General features: G+C 38.7%; 1 protein-coding gene across 1 annotated transcript in view; it reads right to left on the bottom strand.

Moving 5' to 3' along the window:
• Positions 1-224: 224 nt before the first annotated feature.
• insyn1 (inhibitory synaptic factor 1) overlaps positions 225-21,452 on the bottom strand; it is an 83,145-nt gene continuing 61,917 nt past the window's right edge. The window contains exon 2 of the mRNA XM_081372374.1: positions 225-1,002. Coding sequence (XP_081228500.1) covers positions 238-1,002 — 765 coding nt within the window. The 3' untranslated portion in view covers positions 225-237. The remainder of the gene's footprint in view (positions 1,003-21,452) is intronic.

The following is a 21,452-nucleotide window of genomic DNA, read 5'->3' as shown; positions in this document are numbered from 1 at the left end:
TCTTAAGCTGAATAACGCTCAAAGGAAACAAATCTCTGATAATGTATTAAGAAAGAGACGAGAGCGTTTCATGCAGGACAAAAGTCTTGAAATTTTCCCATATATAATTTATTTAGTAATTCATTAGTGTTTTTTTTTTAATCTATTATCTATGTATTTAATATTAAATAGTATATAGTTCTTTGTAATCCTGTCTCAGTTCCTTCTTGTTTCGTATATGCAAAGTTGGCTGTTCTCTCAGAGGTCCTTGCTCTTCTGTTTGGCGGGGACGTATGGCAGTACAGTCTGAGTGCTCTTATCCGAAACCGTCTGTGTGCTGCTGTTGCGTAACAGTTTTTTCCGGCAGCCCGGGTTTAGAAGACCTTTCCTCGGGAGCGTATGAGAGCCAATCATTGACACCTTCACTGGCGACGGGCCCGCGGACGCCGTTTCCCGACAATTGTAGAGATCGGAGGAGGATAGCGGCGGGATCGGAGAACTGGCTAACGGACTCGGCTCGCTGTCCGTATCCGGGGTCCCGCACTCGCCTTTATCGTCCTCCTCGCCACCGTCCTCCTCCTCGTCTTCATCATCGTCGCAGCACAAGGCGTGGTAGAGGATCTTGTCGCTGAAGCGGACCCGTTCTCTGGTCCCGGAGGTTCGGGAGGTTTTCTGGCTGTGCGTTGAGCTAGACGCCTCTTCGCTGGAGGAGTCCGGTGTGATGATTAAAGGTCCGTTTGGGACGGGGAGACCCCCGTTCATCTGCGAGTAAACGCTGGCGGTTGTGGGCCTCGTCTGGGCCTCGTCTGGCTCATCCCTGTGTGCTTTCCGGTTCGCCGACTCCAGGAAGTTGCAGAAGTCCCAGCTGTCCGAGAGCATGTCCTGGCCGAGGAAGTCCAGTCTGAAGGCCTCGCCCAAACCTCGCTCGCTACTCGAAGTGCTGCTCGCCGTCGCCACCGTCCAGTCGTCCGGCTCCAGGTCCAAGTCAAAATCCGATGTGAGTTTGTCGATCTGACCCACCACCTGCGTTAGAGAGAGAGAATGATGAAATAATGGCTTTTCCTTCCTTGATCATCAAACATGCATTAGCATCACCTCGAAGGTCAGTCTAATTTAACTTTGGTCAACTTCAGTTGCTCTCGGAGAGCGCTGAAGTGATCCTAGGATCATGATTCATTTTATTAAACTGTTTGAACAAAAATTGAATTGAGTTGACTTGCAGGGCCCTCGTTGTCCAACACAATATTCGATGGAAGTGTCAGTATATGAAATTAATTTTCACAATTGTTTTGTGATTCCCAGCGTGGGCTTTTATGATTCGCCCAGCGATCTATCTACACACACACACTGCACATTTATGATCTTTTCATTATTGAATATTTTTCCCTTTAAAAAAAAAACTAAAAAAACTAAAAAATATATATAATGGTGTTTAAATTGTGTTCAGTTTCAGAACCTTAGATAACATTATTGCATATACTGACAAAGCAATTATTATATTTATGTAATGGCAGATTACCAATGAACTTTGTTTTTTTTTTTTTTTGCAAAATTTGAATAGATCACAATTAAATGCATCAATAAATCAATACATAAATAAATAAATAAATACAAGTGAGTTTAGGCATCACATATTTGTTCAGATATGCTCAGTATGAAAAATAGATTATTAATTTTAAGATTTGCAAAAGATTACAGTATTATGAAATGATTAACTTTAGATAACCGTGCACAATACATATCCAATCAAATATGAGCTGAAAAACGAGAAACTCTGTAATATCGGTCCAAATGGTTCTGATTTGAATGCTAAAATCATGCTGTTGATTTAGTAAGAAAAAACAACAACGAAAAAAACCTCCCAATTACCTAAATAACCTGTACGTTTATTTCCCAACATTCTTTTCCAGTGTTGGTCTCAGTAGTTAGTCCAGTTAAGATCTGAATAAAGACTAACCCTTTAACCCTTTGTGGCCTTAAGAATGAGGAGAATTGGATCTAAATGTTCTTCAGACCCGTGTCACAAGGTTTCTTGGTTTAGGTGTGTTTTTCTCCTGTCACTTTGTGGCATAAACACAGAAGGATCAGATGAAAATGCCCTGCTGGCATGAGGGATTAAAAATCTAATTCATTTATCCGGCACAATGACTCCAAAGGAGCAATTAGGAGCTCTAAATCCCTGATTACACCGCAGCGAAAGCCAGAGGAGGGCTGTGTTTCCGTGATCCGCTCACTGATTTAACAGATGAGTTGCCTGAGACACTTTTTCTCATCTCTATCTGTAATCACTGACTGAACGGGTGATACTATATTTAAGCCGGTTGTTGAGTTTTCTCAGGCGCTTATGGACTATGACAGCTTGACTTCATGAAATTGCTTCGTTTACTGTATGTTATTTGCATTGTGTATATAGAGTTCATTTATGACTGGACCTCCCATTGTTTTAAGATGTTTTCCCACCCATATTGTGCATGAATGGCACTGCATCATCAGATAGCTGGAGAAACATGACGTCCTGCATGATTGAAACCCCTCACAAAACCTCTTTAGAGAGAGATGTCACATTTATTAGGCCAATCAAATGATAAATTGGCTCGGAAACAACTTTTAGGTAAAGGGCAATTGGATTGGATTGAGTGACAGATTTTTAATAATGTCCCCATCATCACTGCCACCCAATAGTTGTCCAACCCTGTCTGTCATTGTCCAATTAAATCATAGAACTACCAGTTATGGTCATTTCCATAAAACCACAGCTGTTTTTAACATTGATATTAATCAGAAATGTTTCTTGACCATCAAATCATCATGTCAGAATGATTTATGAAGGATCATTCAAGACTACAATGCTTTGTCCCTCTTTTATTATTTATTTATTATTATACCTCCTTGGTTTTCAGTCTATGCTTCTAATTTCTGGTTCATGATGCTCATGTCATTGCCTGAGCAGTGTAAGGTATGCGATGGCGTCTCTGGATGAAGGGTAGGACGCTTAAAAACACACACTGAGGTGCTGAGGATGTGAGATGAATTGCTGGCCCAAGGGCGGATGAGATAGCTTTGTTTACTAGATTACTCGTCCCGCAAAAGCAGGATTTAATTCAATCAATGTTTTCCGGATAGTCTGGCACCGTTAGACACATTTCACAAACCCCTGTCATCCAAGAGAGGAGCATAATTTTATCTATATTAGGTCCGTTATGACTCATGCCATTTTTAATATTAATTGGAACTGCAGCACATCCTCACAGGAACAAGTGCACTGTCAGTAAGTTATTTCCAATTCCAATTGAAAGGTGAAGTGTGTAATTTCTGAGCCTCTAGAGGCACCAGACGTACACTCATAAAATATAAAGTTTCCAAAAGAGTTTTTTTTTTTTTCTCGCAGTGATGCCATAGAAGAACATTTTTGGCTCCGGAAAGAATCCTTTAGTGAACAGTTCTTAAAGATGACCTATTGTGCTTTTTGTGCATCTTTCTTTAGTGTGTAATGTTGCTGTTTGATCATGAAGAAGCTCCAGTTCTTCTCTATATCAGTGTCAGTGTTTCTGAACTCCTGAAATGCCTCCATTGTAGTCTTGAGTTTCTTCCTGGAACGAACACGTCACAATATTCCTCATTATAATAATTAATACGCAGAATAAAGGGGCGGGGCCTGGTTGAGTTAGTTAGTAGTGTGTTAAACTGGTGGTTATGGTAAGGGGCGGGACATTTCCCAAACACACTTGAAGCGCTCGACCAATCACAACACACTGCTCCAGCCGACCAATCAGAGCACAGTGTGCTTTTCAGAAGGAGGGGCTTCATAGACACAGGAAGTAAACAGAGCGTTACTGACAGACTGGGAAGAGAGGAGCCGCAACAATGGAGAATATGAGGAAAATGATCAACATTCAAGCAGGAAAACCTGTTCTAGCAGAGACCAAAAACAAAACCAAGGTTTTTAATAATCTGATGGACCTTTTTCCACTATAAAGAACCTTTTGTACATTAGAAAGGTTCCATAGATGTCGAAGGTCCTTCATAGAACCATAATGACAAATAATGAACCTTTATTTTTAAAGGGTAACTAAACCCCTGGTCAGAGCCTGACTCCACCCACTGGCAATATTTGAAAAATGTTAGAATAGTGGGCAGACCCCAGCGGAGATAGAGGGGACGAACCGTGAGCGGGGGGGCGTGCACCTGAGACCTGCTGTCAGACTCTCTAAAATGGAGAATGACTCACAGGGTCGCAAGATGACGTAAAGTACATGCATCTGATGAGTTTTATGTGTTGATGTCAATAGCGCGCGCTCTCTGTAGGCATATTCATATTTTGCCGCTATGTGAAAAAATCCAGCAAAATGCGCCGGCGCGTTTGTCGACCCCAGAGGTTTAACTTTAGCCTAACCATAAATTGTGATTATATATATGCTCACTCACATCAAGACGCCGCTGCGGTGGTGGAGTCCTCGCAGGAGGAGCAGCGTTTGTCACTGCGTCGCTTTTCAGCGCGAGCTGCGTGGAGAAGCCCATGTCCACCTCTATTGCGTTTCAAAAGCAATCCCGCGTAAAATGCAGGTTTCACACTCACGGTCTTCCAGGCCAAGTGCATGCAACCACTGGCGCCTAATTTCCAAGTCTGCTGGAAAGCTATGCAGTCCAGCAGTGCTTTTGCACCCAGCAACACTTAACCTACCGCTGTACTAAATACAGATAAATCTACGCTAGCTCATCCAAGGGCGTGCTAGCTCATACCACCGTGGTGAGCTGGAATCTGCTTACGTCACGTAGTACCGCAAACATCCAGTAGGAAAATTCATCTGTAGTAGCCACTGTTCAACCTGAAGAGGGCAGCACTCAGACGTTTTTACACCATATATTGTAGAATTAAAACACTTTATACCCAAATGTCAAAAAAGTTACTCGAATCAATGAACAGCACTAATAAGGCCCCATTCTTACAGATCATTAACTAAAAAAAGTTGGTTTAGGTTTTAGTTTACCCTTCAAGAGTTTCTCGAACACTCCCCGTCTGCTATTGGTCATCGACCAGTGCTTCTTCTGATAACTTCTAAATTAACATGTTTAAAAATGGTATGCAATCGAGCAGAAGTCATTTTATAGGTCAGATTTTCTAAAAAATAAATCTTGATTTATTGCTTCCATGCTGGGAAATGTACAGTTTATTTTGGTCGTTAGCACTTGACTTTTTATTTTTTTTTATTGCATAATAAACACTGCATTAGCTATTGACTGATATTACTTTTACATTGTTTGGCTCATATTTGAGTTATATGTGCGCATAATTGTATGCATGCTTATTTCACATATTTTTTTTACAGCATAGTCCCATTTTAAGCCATCTAAATCCGTTGTTTGAGCCCACCTGCTGTGTCGGGCCGGATGTCTCTCTACATTTAACACAGGCAGAAGGAAGTATGTTAACACTGCACAAATTATACCTTTCCACCTCCCCCCTCACAAACTGCTAACAGAAACAGAAAACGTCTAATTTGGCTGATAATGTCCGTTGTGCGGCGTAATCACGGAAGCAGCCGCCTCCATTCCCGCGGCTCGCTCGAAGAACGCAGGCATTCCTCGGGGGAAACAAAATCATTCAAATGAGCCTAGGCGATGCCCTCACCCCACAACAGCTCCTGAAGCAATTTAACTAGATAGCAGCGCAAGCTTAAAGGGTCTGCGAAACCTTTCTAGGTCACAGATGGGCTCGACGCAGCCACAATGAGCAGTAATCCCTGCGCCTTTCCTCCGAGATGCAGAAAGAGTGAGTGGGCTATGGAGTAAATTATTGGGTAAACAGATTGCCTAAGTGTAAAGGATGAATGAACACATCAGGAAGAAGTCATTAGCGTTGGGACACGTTGCGTTTTAACTGGAAGGAGCACAATGAGAACCTGCAATAGTAATTACAGTCTATAGGGTAAAAATCACATCCTTTTGTCGGCCTCGGCCCTCGTAATGGCAGAGATTGCAGCTGGATTATTCAACGCAGAACAGATTCCTCTTCCCACTCCGGCGCTTTCAGCTGACGCTCGTCTCACTGTAGCTAAATTACACATCAGCAACATCCAGGAAAACTGCACACTGTGGGCTGCAAGACCTGCCGTTTGGAGCGATTATATCTGGTGTTGCAAATGACACCAAACTGGCCTTTCTGCATTTCTGAAAACGTGTGAAAACAATACGTTCATAATAAGCAAGTCAATATTGAGTTACATTTTAGATACAATATGACCAGATACTTTGTAACAAAGATAGTCTCTTTCTGCAGTTACATTGCAAGTGAATCACGGAATCATTCATTAATCTGATTACTTCAAACACACCAATTGATTCAATAAAAAAACAGATGAGAGATTCTTTACGAGGGAGTCATTGAATCATTCACTCAATAGTCTATTATACAGTGTTTCCAATAGATTATACTACAATATATTGCCACATAAAAATCAAATAATGGCACAATCACAAATGATTTGTCACAACTGAATGTCTAGAGTATTTTTACAGTGTGTGTTTACTGCCAAACTACAACTTATATAAATTCCAGAAACGCTATTCTATAAATTCTGCATTTTTAAATCATTCACAGATTAACCGTTGGGAAATGTTGATGCAAAAACAGTAAAGGCATTAATAAAAGCATACCTGTTTAATAAATTGCTGAGATGGGATTTAGTGACCCCTGATCGAGAGGAAAGTTCCTTGTACATCAACACAGCTGTGATATTAAATATCTAAAAATAACACATTCACTGTGACATCATGTAAATGTGTCTATGGAGTGTAGATCAATGCCCGGGACGTTATCTCTATCGACACACTCATGTTCCTGACGTCTTTTGGTCTACCTCCGGAGAGCTGCGAGGGATAAGCGAAAGACTTGCAGGTTTAGCGGGAGCTAGCATACAGAGGTTAGCATTCCTACGAGTGACAGCTGACTCCCCGCCAGAACCTCCTGCTAAATGTCATCTGTGGCGCTGGTCCGTGAATAACACGTGCTGGAAAAGGCATAAAAACACACGCTGCTGTTGTTCTGTGCTTTAGCTGAACTCGGCCCTGCGTTGGGGTCACTTTCATTTGTATTGAACATGTTTACTGCAGGACAATTCCCTTGCTGTGTTCATACTAACTAAATAGATCACTTTAATTGTGAATAATAAATATATAAATGCAACTGTATAAAAATCTATGCATAATTTATTAAATACAGTATATATATCAGCAAGTAAACCACCAAAATCCCTTCTCAACAATATATTATGATTTATCAATACGTAAAATGACAACATTTGCTGACACTCAACAGTTAATTTGTGAATAATTTAAAATATACAATTGATAGAATAGAGTTTGTAAAATTTTAGAATCTATATATGTATGTTGCAATTTAGCAGTAAACACACACTGTTTATAAGAAACACAAAGCAAACACAATCTTTTTTCTGTGATTTGGTCGTGACGAACCATTCGTGATTGTGCCATTATTTGATTGTTTATTTGCCAATATATTGTGGTATAATCTATCAGACACACGTCTCAGTGTTTCATTCTAGAGGGAATCCATTTTTTATAACAATTTATGACTCACTAAATCATTAAATCATAAATAATAAATATATTACAAACAGTTTAGCATATACATAATCATAGTCTACATATACCCCCAGTTTCACAGACAAGGCTCACGCTAGTCCCAGACTAAAATGCTTGAGCTGTTTTAACTGAAAGCATATCTTAAAATATGTCACTGTCTTTGTTTTGTCTCAAGATTCACACAGTAATGTTTTTGTTTTCTAAGGCATGTTTATTAAAGCTACTTAAATGCCCTAATTGACCTGTAAAGCCTAATCCTGTCTTAATCTAAACCCTCTCTGTGAAACCAGGCCATAGTCATTTGTTCATCCCTCATATTTAAATGTTGACCTCATATTTTGGTTGTTTTATTGAACTTGTAGGGTCTTTATACCCTCTGGGCATAATTTTGGCCACTACTGTATATATAAAATATAAAAGTATATATATTTAAATGTATATGATTTTGGTTGACTATTAATTTTTCACAGTTGTTGTTGTGTAGCATTTGTGCTTCTCATTTCATCTGAAAAGCTTCTGAAATAAAGGCAGATGTAAGTTGTGAATGTGTTTCTCCAATACTGTCCTGCTGAGAGATATTACAGTAAAACTGCTGTCCTACTTAAACTTCTGCTGAATCCTGCAATCCTGCGCATTGATAATTGTGGGCATTTATAAAGTTCTTCAGTACAAAGTCTTTGAGTGTTGTTTTCATGCTGTCTATGTCTCAAACAACCAGCACAATCAGTCGACTTTACGTAACAGTATACACAGCAAAAAGAACAAATAATAATAATAATAATTTCCATCAACTCTAAATAGCTATTGGAAAAACAGAAAAAGTTTGTCAGGCAAAACTTTTCAGGCCCCCTGAATGATCCATTATATAATATTCAGCCTCTAGCATGAGTTTCCCCAAGAATCTGATTGAAATGTGAGCACTATGGGAACAGAGAGCTATTAAAACCGCCTCTCCATAGTTAGAGGCCGAATTTGATGATTAGGAACTGCAAACAATTACTGCAACAGCGTCACATGCTGATTTCAAAGTGAACCGTTGGTAAATATTTCCTTAATGTATTTCGCTCATGCAGCGATTCAGACTTTCAAGCACACAGAAATCAATTCATCGTCCGCTCTGTTTAAGTTCACTTTGGGACGCATGCGGGACGTGTTATCCTGCTCCGGCCTTTTTATTACATTCTGCTGGCGGATTCATCATCGTCCTTATCATTATGAAATTTGCTTAAGAAAAAAAAAAAAATTTCAGCAAAGGCTTCAGACACTCAGTCCAGCTGATACTGTAAATGAATATTAAAGGTGACGTCATAGAGCAAAAAAAAGGTAGAGACAACGAGGAAATAATCACAGCTCCTGCAGCGCTCGCCACGGGACATCGGTTTACAGGTTACCGGGAGTCTTGTGGAGTCGCGGACAAAAATAAAGCCCTCACTGCAGCTTTTAGGGGCTGAAAACAGTTTATCTGAAGTAGATAACACAATATTTTGGTGTCTAAAAAGAAAATGAAACCAAATAATGGTAGTCATGAATGGTTTGTCAAAATCAAATCATGCACAAATTATACAATGTATATATATATATATATATATATATATATATATATTATTTAAGTTATATTATTATGCAAGTTATTTTTTATACAAACTAGGCCTACATATATTTTAAAATTGAATTAAAAAAAAAAATTCTTCACAAATATCTGTTCACAAATATTGATGTTTTTTTTTTTTCTTTTTTTTAATAAACATTAATAACAACAAAAGCACCGCACCACAAATTGGTTATAAAAAATAAAAAAAATAAATACAAAATAAATGAGTATAGCCCTTCTGTCCCTTGGTAATCCAATTGATTTTATAATTGGCATTTCAAATGTTTCACAGATTAATTGTTCACAAATGTTGATGTTTAGATTAATTAGAGGATAACCAATCAATAAAATGTTGAGATGAGATTTAGTGACCTCTATGGTCAAGATGTATTTCCTAAAAAAAGTGCATCAAATGAAACTCAATGCAATACAAACCTGTGTGTCTTTACTATTGAAAGAAACCAGGGATTTTCGGTCAGAGCTTGTAAAGTATCGGCTGTACTGTATATGTGAGAGAACAAGTGAATCCTTTGTCACGCAGTAAGATTTCAAACGCGAGCATGTTTTTTTCTCTTCTTCTTTTTTGCACGGATCCGCGTGAGAGCTTTAACGGATGATCTGGGTCACGCAGACCAGATTGGTACGATGTGTCACTCATCCCGTGCTGAGTGTGTGAAGTGTGTGTTTGAAGTGCTCCCCCCGACCGTTAGCGGCTAATTATCCCGTCATACATGGGAGCATGGGCTCCGGCGTTCATTAAGCACACAACACCCTCCTTTTTATCAAGACTCCGAAATAACACTTCAAGCAGACCTTAGCACATGCTGCATATTCACACACACACACACCACGAGTGGGGCGACGAGGCTCTCAACAGCTGGATGATCAGACGCATGAACACACAGCTGTATAATGGGTGTCAGTCAGCGGCTCCTGTGATCTGACGCACACTTTCCTCTGCTCCTAATTGCAGTGGAATTGTCAAAAGCGGTCATTATTTTTCCTCTCTTCTTACAGAAGCTTGGCTGTAGTCTTTTCAAACTCTCAGAGTAAGGCAGAGCTGAAGAATTATGTGGGCCACGGCTATAGATATGCTAAGGCTATCTTTAGATATAGGCTTGGCTAACTTTGGATGTGGGTTTGCTGGCTATTAACGGCACTGAGCAGTTCTGTGATACTGGGCCGCTCTGTGGATCCCCGTTACATAACTCGCCGACTGCTTTACCTGAGGCGTACGGCCAGATCCACATATAAGCACGTATTCATCACTGTTTGAAATGGGGTTAATTTACTTTAATTGATGTCATTTTCGCTGTGTTATTACCAGGTGGCTTGCACAGGTTCTTTAGGCTATACATGAATTATTCATTGCAAACAAGTCACACGTTAATTGTTGAACATAAGAATTACTTACAGCACATCAAAGTCTCTGAGAACTGCCAGCAATTCAGTTAGTGTTAAACGCTGTTGTTGCATCTGTTTTTTAAATGAATGAAATAAATAAAATAAATAAATAAATAAATAAAAATTAAAAACGAAATAATCATGCGCTTTTGCATTCCTGACAGTATAATGTTATTCATGTGTTATAAATGTGTTATAAGCAGTGCATTGCTAAAAAAGAGATAAAGCATCTACTATGACGATTATGTAACACAGCTATTTCTGTCCATGAGTACAGCCAGTAATTCACAATGAAATTCTAATGCACTGTTGCATTTCTGACCGTATAATAATGGCATACATGTGTAGTGTACAATAAACAGTAAAATTGCTTAAATAGATATAAAACATCCACTTTACAGATTATGCAACATAATCGTCTTTCAGTTTCTATGAGTATTGAGTCATTACAATGGAAAAAATCATGCATTTTTGCATTTTTGAGAGTGTAAATGTTATACATGCGTTATAATTGTGTTATAAGCAATAACACAGATTATATAGCAATAACTTGATGATTATGTAACGTAACTGTTTGCCCCTGATTACTGACACTTATTAATGACATCCTCCTGCATCTCTGACATTATAATAATGTTATATATATATGTTATAAGTGTATTATAAATGTGTTTTGGATGTGTGTATGTAGAGATAAAACATCTGTGAAGATTATGTAACAACTCTTGTTCTGCCAGTCGTTTGCAATGAAATAATCACGTATTTATTTCTGACCATATAATAATGTTATACTGGTGTTATAAATGTGTTATAAGCAATAATAAAAAAAAAAAAAAATGCAGAGGGAAAACATCTACTATGAAGATAATGTAACATAGCTATTCATGTCCATGAGTGCAGCCAGTAATTTAAAATGAAATAATCATGCGCTGTTGCATTTCTGACTCTATAATAATGTTATACATGTCCTATAAATGGGTTATAAGCAATACATTTGCTTATGCAGGGAGTCTACTATGAAGATTATGTAAAACTATCTTTCTATCTCTATAAATGATGTGTTTAGGTGCGTATGATGATTTCCATGTGTTGTGGGTAATCTAGCAAAGTCTCTGAGAAGGATTTGTGGAGATACTCGTGACGAGGGCCTGAAACAAGATGCATATAGTTGCGTTTTTGCAATACACTATTTGTTTGTGGTTTCCTCGTCCCAGGACCTTGTTTTTCACCAAGAGAAATACAGCCCTCTATCAAATCAGTTCATAATGTCTGAGACAGTGTGCACCACTATTCAGAAATGAATCAGAAGGTACAGTATACAATGAATCAGCTCTGCCCATTAAAAAACACACACTGTAGATCATATTTGCCGTGAATGAGGACGACAAAACGCTCACCAAAGAAAGATTTAAGCAAAGAGAGATGACTGTCGAAAGTCAAAAATTGGGTTTTCTTGCCTACACTATATCGCCTATATCTCAGTGGTTGGAGACATCTTAACACTGTCAGCATGTACTGTAGTTTCTTCCCTTGCATTGAACCTCATGATTATATAATGAAGTCATTTCACCAGTGAAATAAGTGTTCACTGAACAGATCTGGAGCATGCACTCTATTGGCTGATGCATTTGCTTATGGCAGTCTCTGGAGAAAGAACAGAGTAATCTGAATTTCACTTGCATCTCATAACTTATGTTCTCTGTATTTTCCAAAAGATTTTCTAATGCTTCAAAATTTGAATATTTTTCACATTGACTTCATGATACAGCTCGCAATATACTAAATCCTCCGTAACTACCACGTTTTTATTACCGACTTTTTCATCTGTTTGAAGAAACAGTCGGGAGTTTATTTAGAATACCTGATGGTGGCTTAAAGAGAGTAATTTGTGCATTACAGTGATGAAACCCACAGCCTGCTCTCCGTGGCTGACAGTATAATTGGAAGTTAGACAGGGAAGCACATTTGAAAAGACATAATAGAAGTATATTAGTCACTAATTAAGTCACATGCATTTTTCTCTTCCCCTGACACATTCATCATCTTTAAATCCCTGCATGTGTTACTCTGTGAGTAAGTGTGAAGCTGTGTTTATACGTGTGAATGTGTATGGATTGGAGACGGAAAGAGAAAGCGTACACAAAGGGCACATGGGTAGCAATTATCTCTCAGCATGTATAACCTGAATGACGTACTGGAAATGGCCAACAAATTGTAACCCGAGCAATAGAAAGTTGGATTTTCACACTGTTTCTGGAGGCAATGCAATTACAGATGCTCAAAGAGATCTGTGTGATTTCCTACATTGAAATAGACCATTCCTTCAACCCGATGTCATAAAATACATAATGGCAGGGAGATCTCTGACTGGCTCATAAAAAAAACTGAACAAAACAAATCCTTATTTACATTAATTATATTTTTGCATAGTTACATTTTACTTCAATATTGACTATTATATCGATATTTGAAGGCTTGCAACAGGGACTGTATAATGTTGAGATCCAGCTTTTGACATATTTAATGAGGGATTCGTTAAAATTCAGATCTTTTCCACTCTTGTTGCATCGTTTCCTTCTTGTTGTCCAACGAAAAACAAAATCATTGATGCTCAAGAAGGAAACGATGCAACAAGAGTGGAAAAGATTTGAATGCGATGATCAAGGTAACATACTCAGTTTGTCCTTGGATAAACTTGTAAGTATCTTATTTAGCTTCTGTACTTAATAATAATAATAATAATAAAAAAGAAATAATAATAATAATTACATGTCTTCATTAAACGTTTACACCCAGCTATTAATAAATTGTGTTGTCTTCTTGAGCATTAATTAATGTTTGCACCTTTACAAACCTATGCAAATTGCGAGAACCATACGTCCGATAACTAATGAAAGATACAGGTGTGAAATCTCAGTAGTGGAGAGCATGATACTGAGCGTCATCCAGAAATCATATTCAGAGTCTTGGATAGAATAGAGAAATTATCAGTCTCTTAATTTTGTCTGCATTGCTTGTCGTTTTCTTTTTTTAAAGGAAATGTTTGTGTGCGTCCTGCTGCAGTTTTCTGCCATACTTCATATTTTGCCAGACTGTGGTTTGCCCTTCGTCACTCGTAGGGCAAAATCAGGAATTAAAATAGCATTGGGCGGGAGACTGTGAGGAAGTCTCTCTCTCTCTCTCTCTCTCTCTCTCTCTCTCTCTCTCTCTCTCTCTCTCTCTCTCTCTCTCTCTCTCTCTCTCTCTCTGTCTTGCTCATAGACTCTCATTCTCTCGCTGATACCGCCGGCCGTCAGATCGATGTCTCTCTGGCGCTCCGCTTTGTTTCTCTGGCCCACACTGCATCTGTTTAAATAGCTTCCGTTTTCTCATTTGGAAAAATCCCATATATCATTACCCAACAAATGTAACTTGCTCTCCCATACTGAAGTGAAAACTCCAGCATTCTGAATAAATAAGGACAAAAAGAAAGCCAGTGATTTATTTTATTCTGCTCTCAGAGCTGCTTTTATACGGCATGAAGCAAAGCAGCAGCAAATCTATTTCCATTCCTCAATCCTTTTTGTTTTGGACTTTTTCAAGGCCTCGATCATCAGAATTACCTTGACGCGGCCAGGTAACGCTTCACAATCAGCGATGCAGTGATCTGATGTATGGCGTGGCAGGAACCAGGCGTCCAGATGGGACAAAAACATCGACTCAATTGCTTGAATTGAGAAACATGAGCCACGCTGTTCAGTTTGCTTAATCAAGAGAACAAAGCTTTTTGATTTTGTGTATTATTATTCAGATAAATCACAGGGGGTGTTGCAATTTAAAATCAGCTGGGTTGTGGAACATTATTCACAGTTTATGTTATGAATTTTTATGCATGTTTGAAAGGATGTTAAAAGACTTAAGAGGGAGATTAAAGGATTCTTAACCCTCAGAAACACCAGCCTTGATATTGATGATGTATTTTCTTTTTAGAGTCATTGGTTATTAAAATCACATGCATATGTTTGCATATTTTGCTTCGGGTGAATTTTTGAGGGGAAAAAAACACAAAAACAAACAAACATTGCAATATTTCTATGTTGGGTTTTCAAGGCTGCAACATTTCAGAATGAAGGATGGAACTGGAAATATTCGGACATTCTGGGCTAGACTTTCATGAGAAACATGAAGGCTGAAATTTCAATATGTTTTTGTACAAGTTCATATACAGATATATCACGATTAATCACATTTTGTAAAAATAACAAATAAAAGTTTGTGTTTACATAATATATGTGTGTGTATAATTTGTAACAACGTAATATAATTAGTATATATTATAAATATTATAAAAATACATATATTTAAGAATATTATATTTCTATTTCAAATATTTCTATTTAAATATAATTTAAATTATAAATATATTTACAGTATATATACATGGAAATATTTCTTAAGTATATACATGCATGAATGTGTAATTATCTATACAAAATAATTATACACAGTACACATACAAATATTATGTAAACACAAACTTTTATTTTGAATGCGATTATCTTTGCCCAGCACTAATTCACACACTCACTCACACACACACACACACACACACACACACACACACACACACACACACACACACACACACACCCACCCACACACACACACACACACACACACACACATACACACAAATATATATGTACACGAACTTTCAGTTGGCAGTGAACTACATAATCCTGGCAAAGTTAATAATCAAATAATAAAAAATAAAAAAAGATCCAATAAACATTTCCCTGCCAAAGCCGTAGTGAGCTGCTGCTATGTGTAGTTTCAACACATATGTAGTGAAAGATTTCTATTATTTAATAGTTTTAAATAACTTGTAATTTTGCTACAGTGTGTCTCTGGAGGTTTGAGATTTAACAGTTTAGACTAGCGGTGCCTCAGTTATTCCTCTCAAGAAGAAATTAACCAAAAATAACAAATAGTTGCATCTAAAAGCCTCAGGTCAGATAATACAGCTGTTGAATATGGAGACAATACTCATCCGTCACAACCGCTCATCAGTGTTCCCACATCACTCGTCGCACTCACCATTACACACACACACACACACATATCCTCTCTCTTTCCCCTCCATCCTCCTCTCCCTTTCAATTTCTGTCTTCCGATCCATTCCTTCCCTTTCCTCTTTAGCAAGACCTCGGAGAGCCTGTGACACCTTTATCAGACTTGTTAGTTTGCTGAATCAATGGTTGCGGTGTAATCTGAATGGAGGAGCGGAAGCAAAGGTGAGTCTATTTGCAAACACAATCACAACAATATATCCAGCAGTCCCTGGGGAACCTTCTGCCCGCTTAACCTCCTAAAACACACACTAAATCTACAACCAGGGTCTATTCAGCAGCAGATGCTGACAGGTTATTAGCATCATAGGATTTATTCAGTCATTTACTGTCAGGAGTTTCCGAGTCAATGGTTAATTTTCGTCATGGTTTCAAACGAAAGAATCACTCATTGCGCTGGCATGTTTTCAACTGGGCTCAGATCCACTAACGCAACTGGAGAAGCTCGGCTTGTGTGTACATTTGTGATTTATGATTATCCTTCTGTGACTAGTTTTGGGTCAACGTCACCAGGAACACTTCCCTGTAAAATACTGGGGATATTCAGTAATATTAAACTTTTAACGTGACAAATAAAGTATCTGAATTCATTTTAAACCCAACAGGGACAATGCTGTACATATGCTATTCATTCATTCACAGATTAATTGATTCATTCATTGATTCATTTAATTGATTTGTTGATTCATTAATTGATTTATTGATTCATTGATTCATTCATTGATTCATTTAGAATTTGTATATTTGTGCCAGAAGATTAGCTGATTATTAAACTTTTAACGTGACAAATGAAATATCTGAATGAATTTAAAACCCAACATGGACAAATGACAATATATGCTGTATGCTATTCATTCATTCACAGATTCATTGATTCATTAATTGATTCGTTGATTCATTGATTGGTTCATTGGTTGGTTGGTTGATTGATTGATTGATTCATTGATTCATTCATTCATTCATAATTTGTATATTTCTGCCAGAAGATTAGCTGATTCAATAGCCTAATTCATTTAACATTATTCAGCTAGCACGAAATGCTTTAGTGGGTGATTTTGTCTGGTTGCACTGCAATACTAGAAAGTCAGATTCAGTTTGTAATATTGTACAGAGCCAATAAATGTTGCTGATAGAGTTGGATTCAGAGCGGCTTGGCTCTGCAATAACAACGGAAACTCATTCTGACTCGAGCAGACCTCGGTGTGACAGCACAAACAGTGCAGCAATTATATCAACAGCATTAATTATTAGCCTTGTCCACTTTTTTCAGACAGAGATGTCATGTCAGATGAAGTTTAATTGGTTAGAAGTGGGCTATTAGTTTAGAATGTGGGCTGGTTACAGATGGTGAAAAACTCATAATGATTTGTGGTGAATTATGAAGAACATTCAGATTAATTGACAATAATTTTACTGTCACTTGTCAGTCCGGCAAGCATTTGATGATTCGCTAAGCTCCGCCCCCTCTTGGTTACAGTAGATCCATATATAGGGCTATTTCCATAACACTAATTTCGCTAAAATCTGCTTGCTGGAGTAAGTAAATATTTAATGTTTATTATTCATATATGGACTCGAATTAATTGTGGGATTGCAAATAATTCTTCTCAGTTACACTTTATTTAGATATTCTACTAACTATAAGTAACTTTGCAACTACATTTCAACTAACTCTCATTATATCTCATTATATAAAACTCTCGTTTTATTAGAGTGTTATGTTAGGGTTAGTAGAATTAGCTGACTTGCAAAGTTACTTATAGTTAGTAGAATGTATAAAGTGGACCACTGAAATAAAGTGGACCATTGAAATTAAGTGTAACAGGAGAAGCCGTAACAGAATTGGGGGCTCGTCCGGGATGAGAACCCTATACCTCTTGCACCCCAGACATGAATCATACACCTTTCTCTGACATTTTTCAGTAAAATATATACAATGATTAAAAAACTGCAATTAATTAGATTTAAGACAACTGAAAAACAGAAAAAAGCATATTTTGAAAAAAAAAAAAAAAATATATAAATAAACTGAGCTGTTTATCATGTTTAAATAAATGCTTTCACAAAATAGTGTACAATACAAACTACAATGCACACTTTTGTAACGAATCATTCAAAAGTCATTTATTTACTTGTTTATTTTCACATGCCGTCAGATGCTGTTGAAATGACGCGTTGCTATGGGTTGCATCTTGCTTCGGACTTGACTGACAAATGGCATTCAGACACATGCTTTCTATCCTTAAATCCACTTTTTTGTACATATAAAATACAATAAGTTTAAGTCAATAGTCCCCTATTCATAACTGTGAACACACAGTCTGTTTACAATGTCTTTATACAGTGTGTGTGTAATATATATTCCTTCCTTCCTTCTTTCCTTCCGGAAAGGTTGAGATTTGCTTCAAAAATAACAAATGATCACTAATATAAGATCAGTTTTATAAAGCTGAACATCTGCTCCCTGCTTTCACAGTTAGTTATCACCCCTGAAAATCTTCAATGGCATCGGCATTCTGCCAAACATGCTTTCAGTGCCGTTATTAGAGTGACTTTTAGAGCCGACTATTAGAGCTGAGAGATGTGAAATATGACACGTCTATATGATAGATCTGCATCTCACGTCTCACAATGCCTCTGGAACATGGACAACTTAAAATTCATGTACATTTAATAGTCATATTTTCAGAGTAATTGCAATAATTATCTGTATCCCTGAATCATGGTATAAAGAAAATGAAAAAGATGTGAAAAAGACGTTTAAATAAAACCATAAATGTGCTGTATGTGCTTCACCATTGCAGTAGAAACTATTCTGCACAACAGACGTCTACTCATGAATGCTTGGTTATATATTTACACAACTTAAACAACACTTCAGAGGGTAGGTAGTAATGGTTTGTCATTAAAGGCACAGTATGTAAGTTTGGCCACTAGAGGTCACTTATTCAAAACAATAGCAGGCGTAGCTTGATGACGCTGTGAGTGAATGTGGAATCATGGGAGTTGTCGTCTACACTTTCACCATGGAAAACAATCTGACGGGACTCAAGTAGAAATCATGTTCATTGATGAGCTAATGTTTTCAAGTTTTATTAATGTTACTGTGGTAAAAAGGGCGGGGCCGAGAGCTTTACTCACGTTACGCAGCTGTTTTTATAATTCTGACATGCTGCAGCTCCTTTCCTTATGCTGTTTATGCCTATTTACAATTAAAATGACGATTACGTTTAACATTCACCTCATTCTTCCCTGAACTTGAACTTTGCTACAGTTATGTTGATCACTTAAATTCACATTATTTTATTTCATTCTAATGAAAGAACCTTTACAGGTCACTTTATCTGATGAGTTCAAATTGATGAGTTCAAAGTGTTTTACTTGATCAGAACAAACATACTAAAATATACATTTATGTAAGTTTGCTGAAAGTTGTTATTAATCTGTGCGTTTGCTTAGCGGCTGGTATGAGACACTTGTTGCACATATCAGTATTGAAATTAGAATATAATATTACAGTTTTTCTCAGTCGCTTTGGTGCATTTCACAGATCAGAAATGCAATTCTCAAAACTACTTGTTCAACCTCCACATCATCTAGCCACTTGTGCACATCATAAAAGCAGTTTCTCATTCTTTTGAACAAGTTGCGATTGCTTTGTACCATTCATGCAATGGTGGGTGATTGGATGAATGGTTGGATGGATGGGTGGGTGGATGGGTGGATGGATGGATGGATGGATGGATGGATGGATGGATGGATGGATGGATGCGTGGGTGATTGGATGGATGGATGGATGGATGGGTGGGTGATTGGATGGATGGATGGATGGGTGGGTGATTGGATGGATGGATGGGTGGGTGATTGGATGGATGGGTGGATGGATGGATGGATGGATGGGTGGGTGATTGGATGGATGGATGGATGGATGGATGGATGGGTGGGTGGGTGGGTGGGTGATTGGATGGATGGATGGATGGATGGATGGATGGGTGGGTGGGTGATTGGATGGATGGATGGGTGGGTGATTGGATGGATGGATGGATGGATGGATGGATGGATGGGTGGATGGATGGATGGATGGGTGGGTGGGTGTATGGATGGATGGATGGATGGATGGGTGGGTGATTGGATGGATGGATGGATGGGTGGGTGATTGGATGGATGGATGGGTGGGTGATTGGATGGATGGGTGGATGGATGGATGGATGGATGGGTGGGTGATTGGATGGATGGATGGATGGATGGATGGATGGATGGATGGATGGATGGGTGGATGGATGGATTTGGGTGATTGGATAGATGGATGGATGGATGGATGGGTGGGTGGTTTATTGGATGGATGGATGGATGGATGGGTGGGTGATTGGATGGATGGATGGATGGATGGATGGATGGATGGATGGATGGGTGGATGGATGGATGGATGGATGGGTGGATGGATGGATGGATGGATGGATGGGTGGGTGGGTGGGTGGATGGATGGATGGATGGATGGATGGGTGGATGGATGGATGGATGGATGGGTGGGTGGGTGGGTGTATGGATGGATGGAAGGCAGCCATGAAGTTTATCATCTATTCATCAGTTAACACTGTTAAGATTAAGTTTGATTAATGATTCTCTATTTAAATCTCTCTTCAGTAATACAGTTGTTTTGGCGGCTGATCCTAGGCCTGTCGTCCTGAACGCGGTGTGAAATCCTCCCAGTTAGAGGTGAATGACTCTGTGTGTGTGTGTGTGTGTGTGTGTGTGTGTGTGTGTGTGTGTGTGTGTGTGTGTGTGTGTGTGTGTGTGTGTGAACATGTACAGGACGAGCTCCTGCATGACGCTGGTCCTCAGCGCTCTTAGAAAGGCTTTATGAATAATGAATAGCTCTGTGTCTGTGTCTGTGTCTGAGCTCGGTGTCTCTGCCGGCTGCTGCAATACTCTGACACCTCGTGCCATCGTCGGCTCGGGCACTTTCAGACCCAGATGGAGGAAAACAAAGGGAAGAGAAGAGAGATCTATCCTTCCGGGAAAGGGATGGAGAGAAGGAGATAAGTGACTAGTGCTGATGAGTCAATGGATGGGATGGGCCTGTTCCTGACAGACGAAAAATAGAGAGAGAGAGAGAGAGAGAGAGAGAGAGAGAGAGAGAGAGAGAGAGAGAGAGAGAGACAGAGAGAGAAACAGAGGGCAGACAAGGAGAGAAAAGGAGAGCAGGGAATCGGAGAGAGACTGTGGATGAGTCGAAGAGAAAGCCAGGCCTGACAGAGGAAAATACAGTGTCATGGGCAAAAGATATGATAAGCACAGAAAGCTGAGACAGACAATGAAGAGAGATTTATACTCAATTACTAATTAAAGGGACAGTACACCCAAAAATAAAAAATGCAGTCATCAGAAAAGATGCTAAAGCACCACAGGCCCTCTTTACACCTGCTATTATGATGCATTTTGGTTGATTGCTCACAAGTAGACGAGGGAGACACATTTTTAATCCGTCTCTTTTGTCTACTTTCATCCACTTCTGTCCTGATTTCTTCGAGGCGAGGGTGTATGGGCAGGTAAATGTATCGGCTTTTTCAGATTTTTCGATCTTATGGACAAAATATGGGCATAATGTGAACACATTAGGTCATTAGGCGGTCTTTTGTGGCTGTTCGATCACATGAGCATCTAAACTACGAAAGCAATCCGGTCGAATGCGTTTTCGACTACCTCTGGAAGTGTTCGGAAGTGGACAAGCTCAACATGTTTTAGACCCCGTTTACACCTGTATTAGC

The sequence above is a fragment of the Scardinius erythrophthalmus genome, assembly GCF_964197995.2.
Source record: "Scardinius erythrophthalmus genome assembly, chromosome: 8".
Classification (NCBI taxonomy): Eukaryota; Metazoa; Chordata; class Actinopteri; order Cypriniformes; family Leuciscidae; genus Scardinius; species Scardinius erythrophthalmus.
Note: the sequence above shows the minus strand (reverse complement) of the source record. Positions and strands in the feature narration are given on the sequence as shown.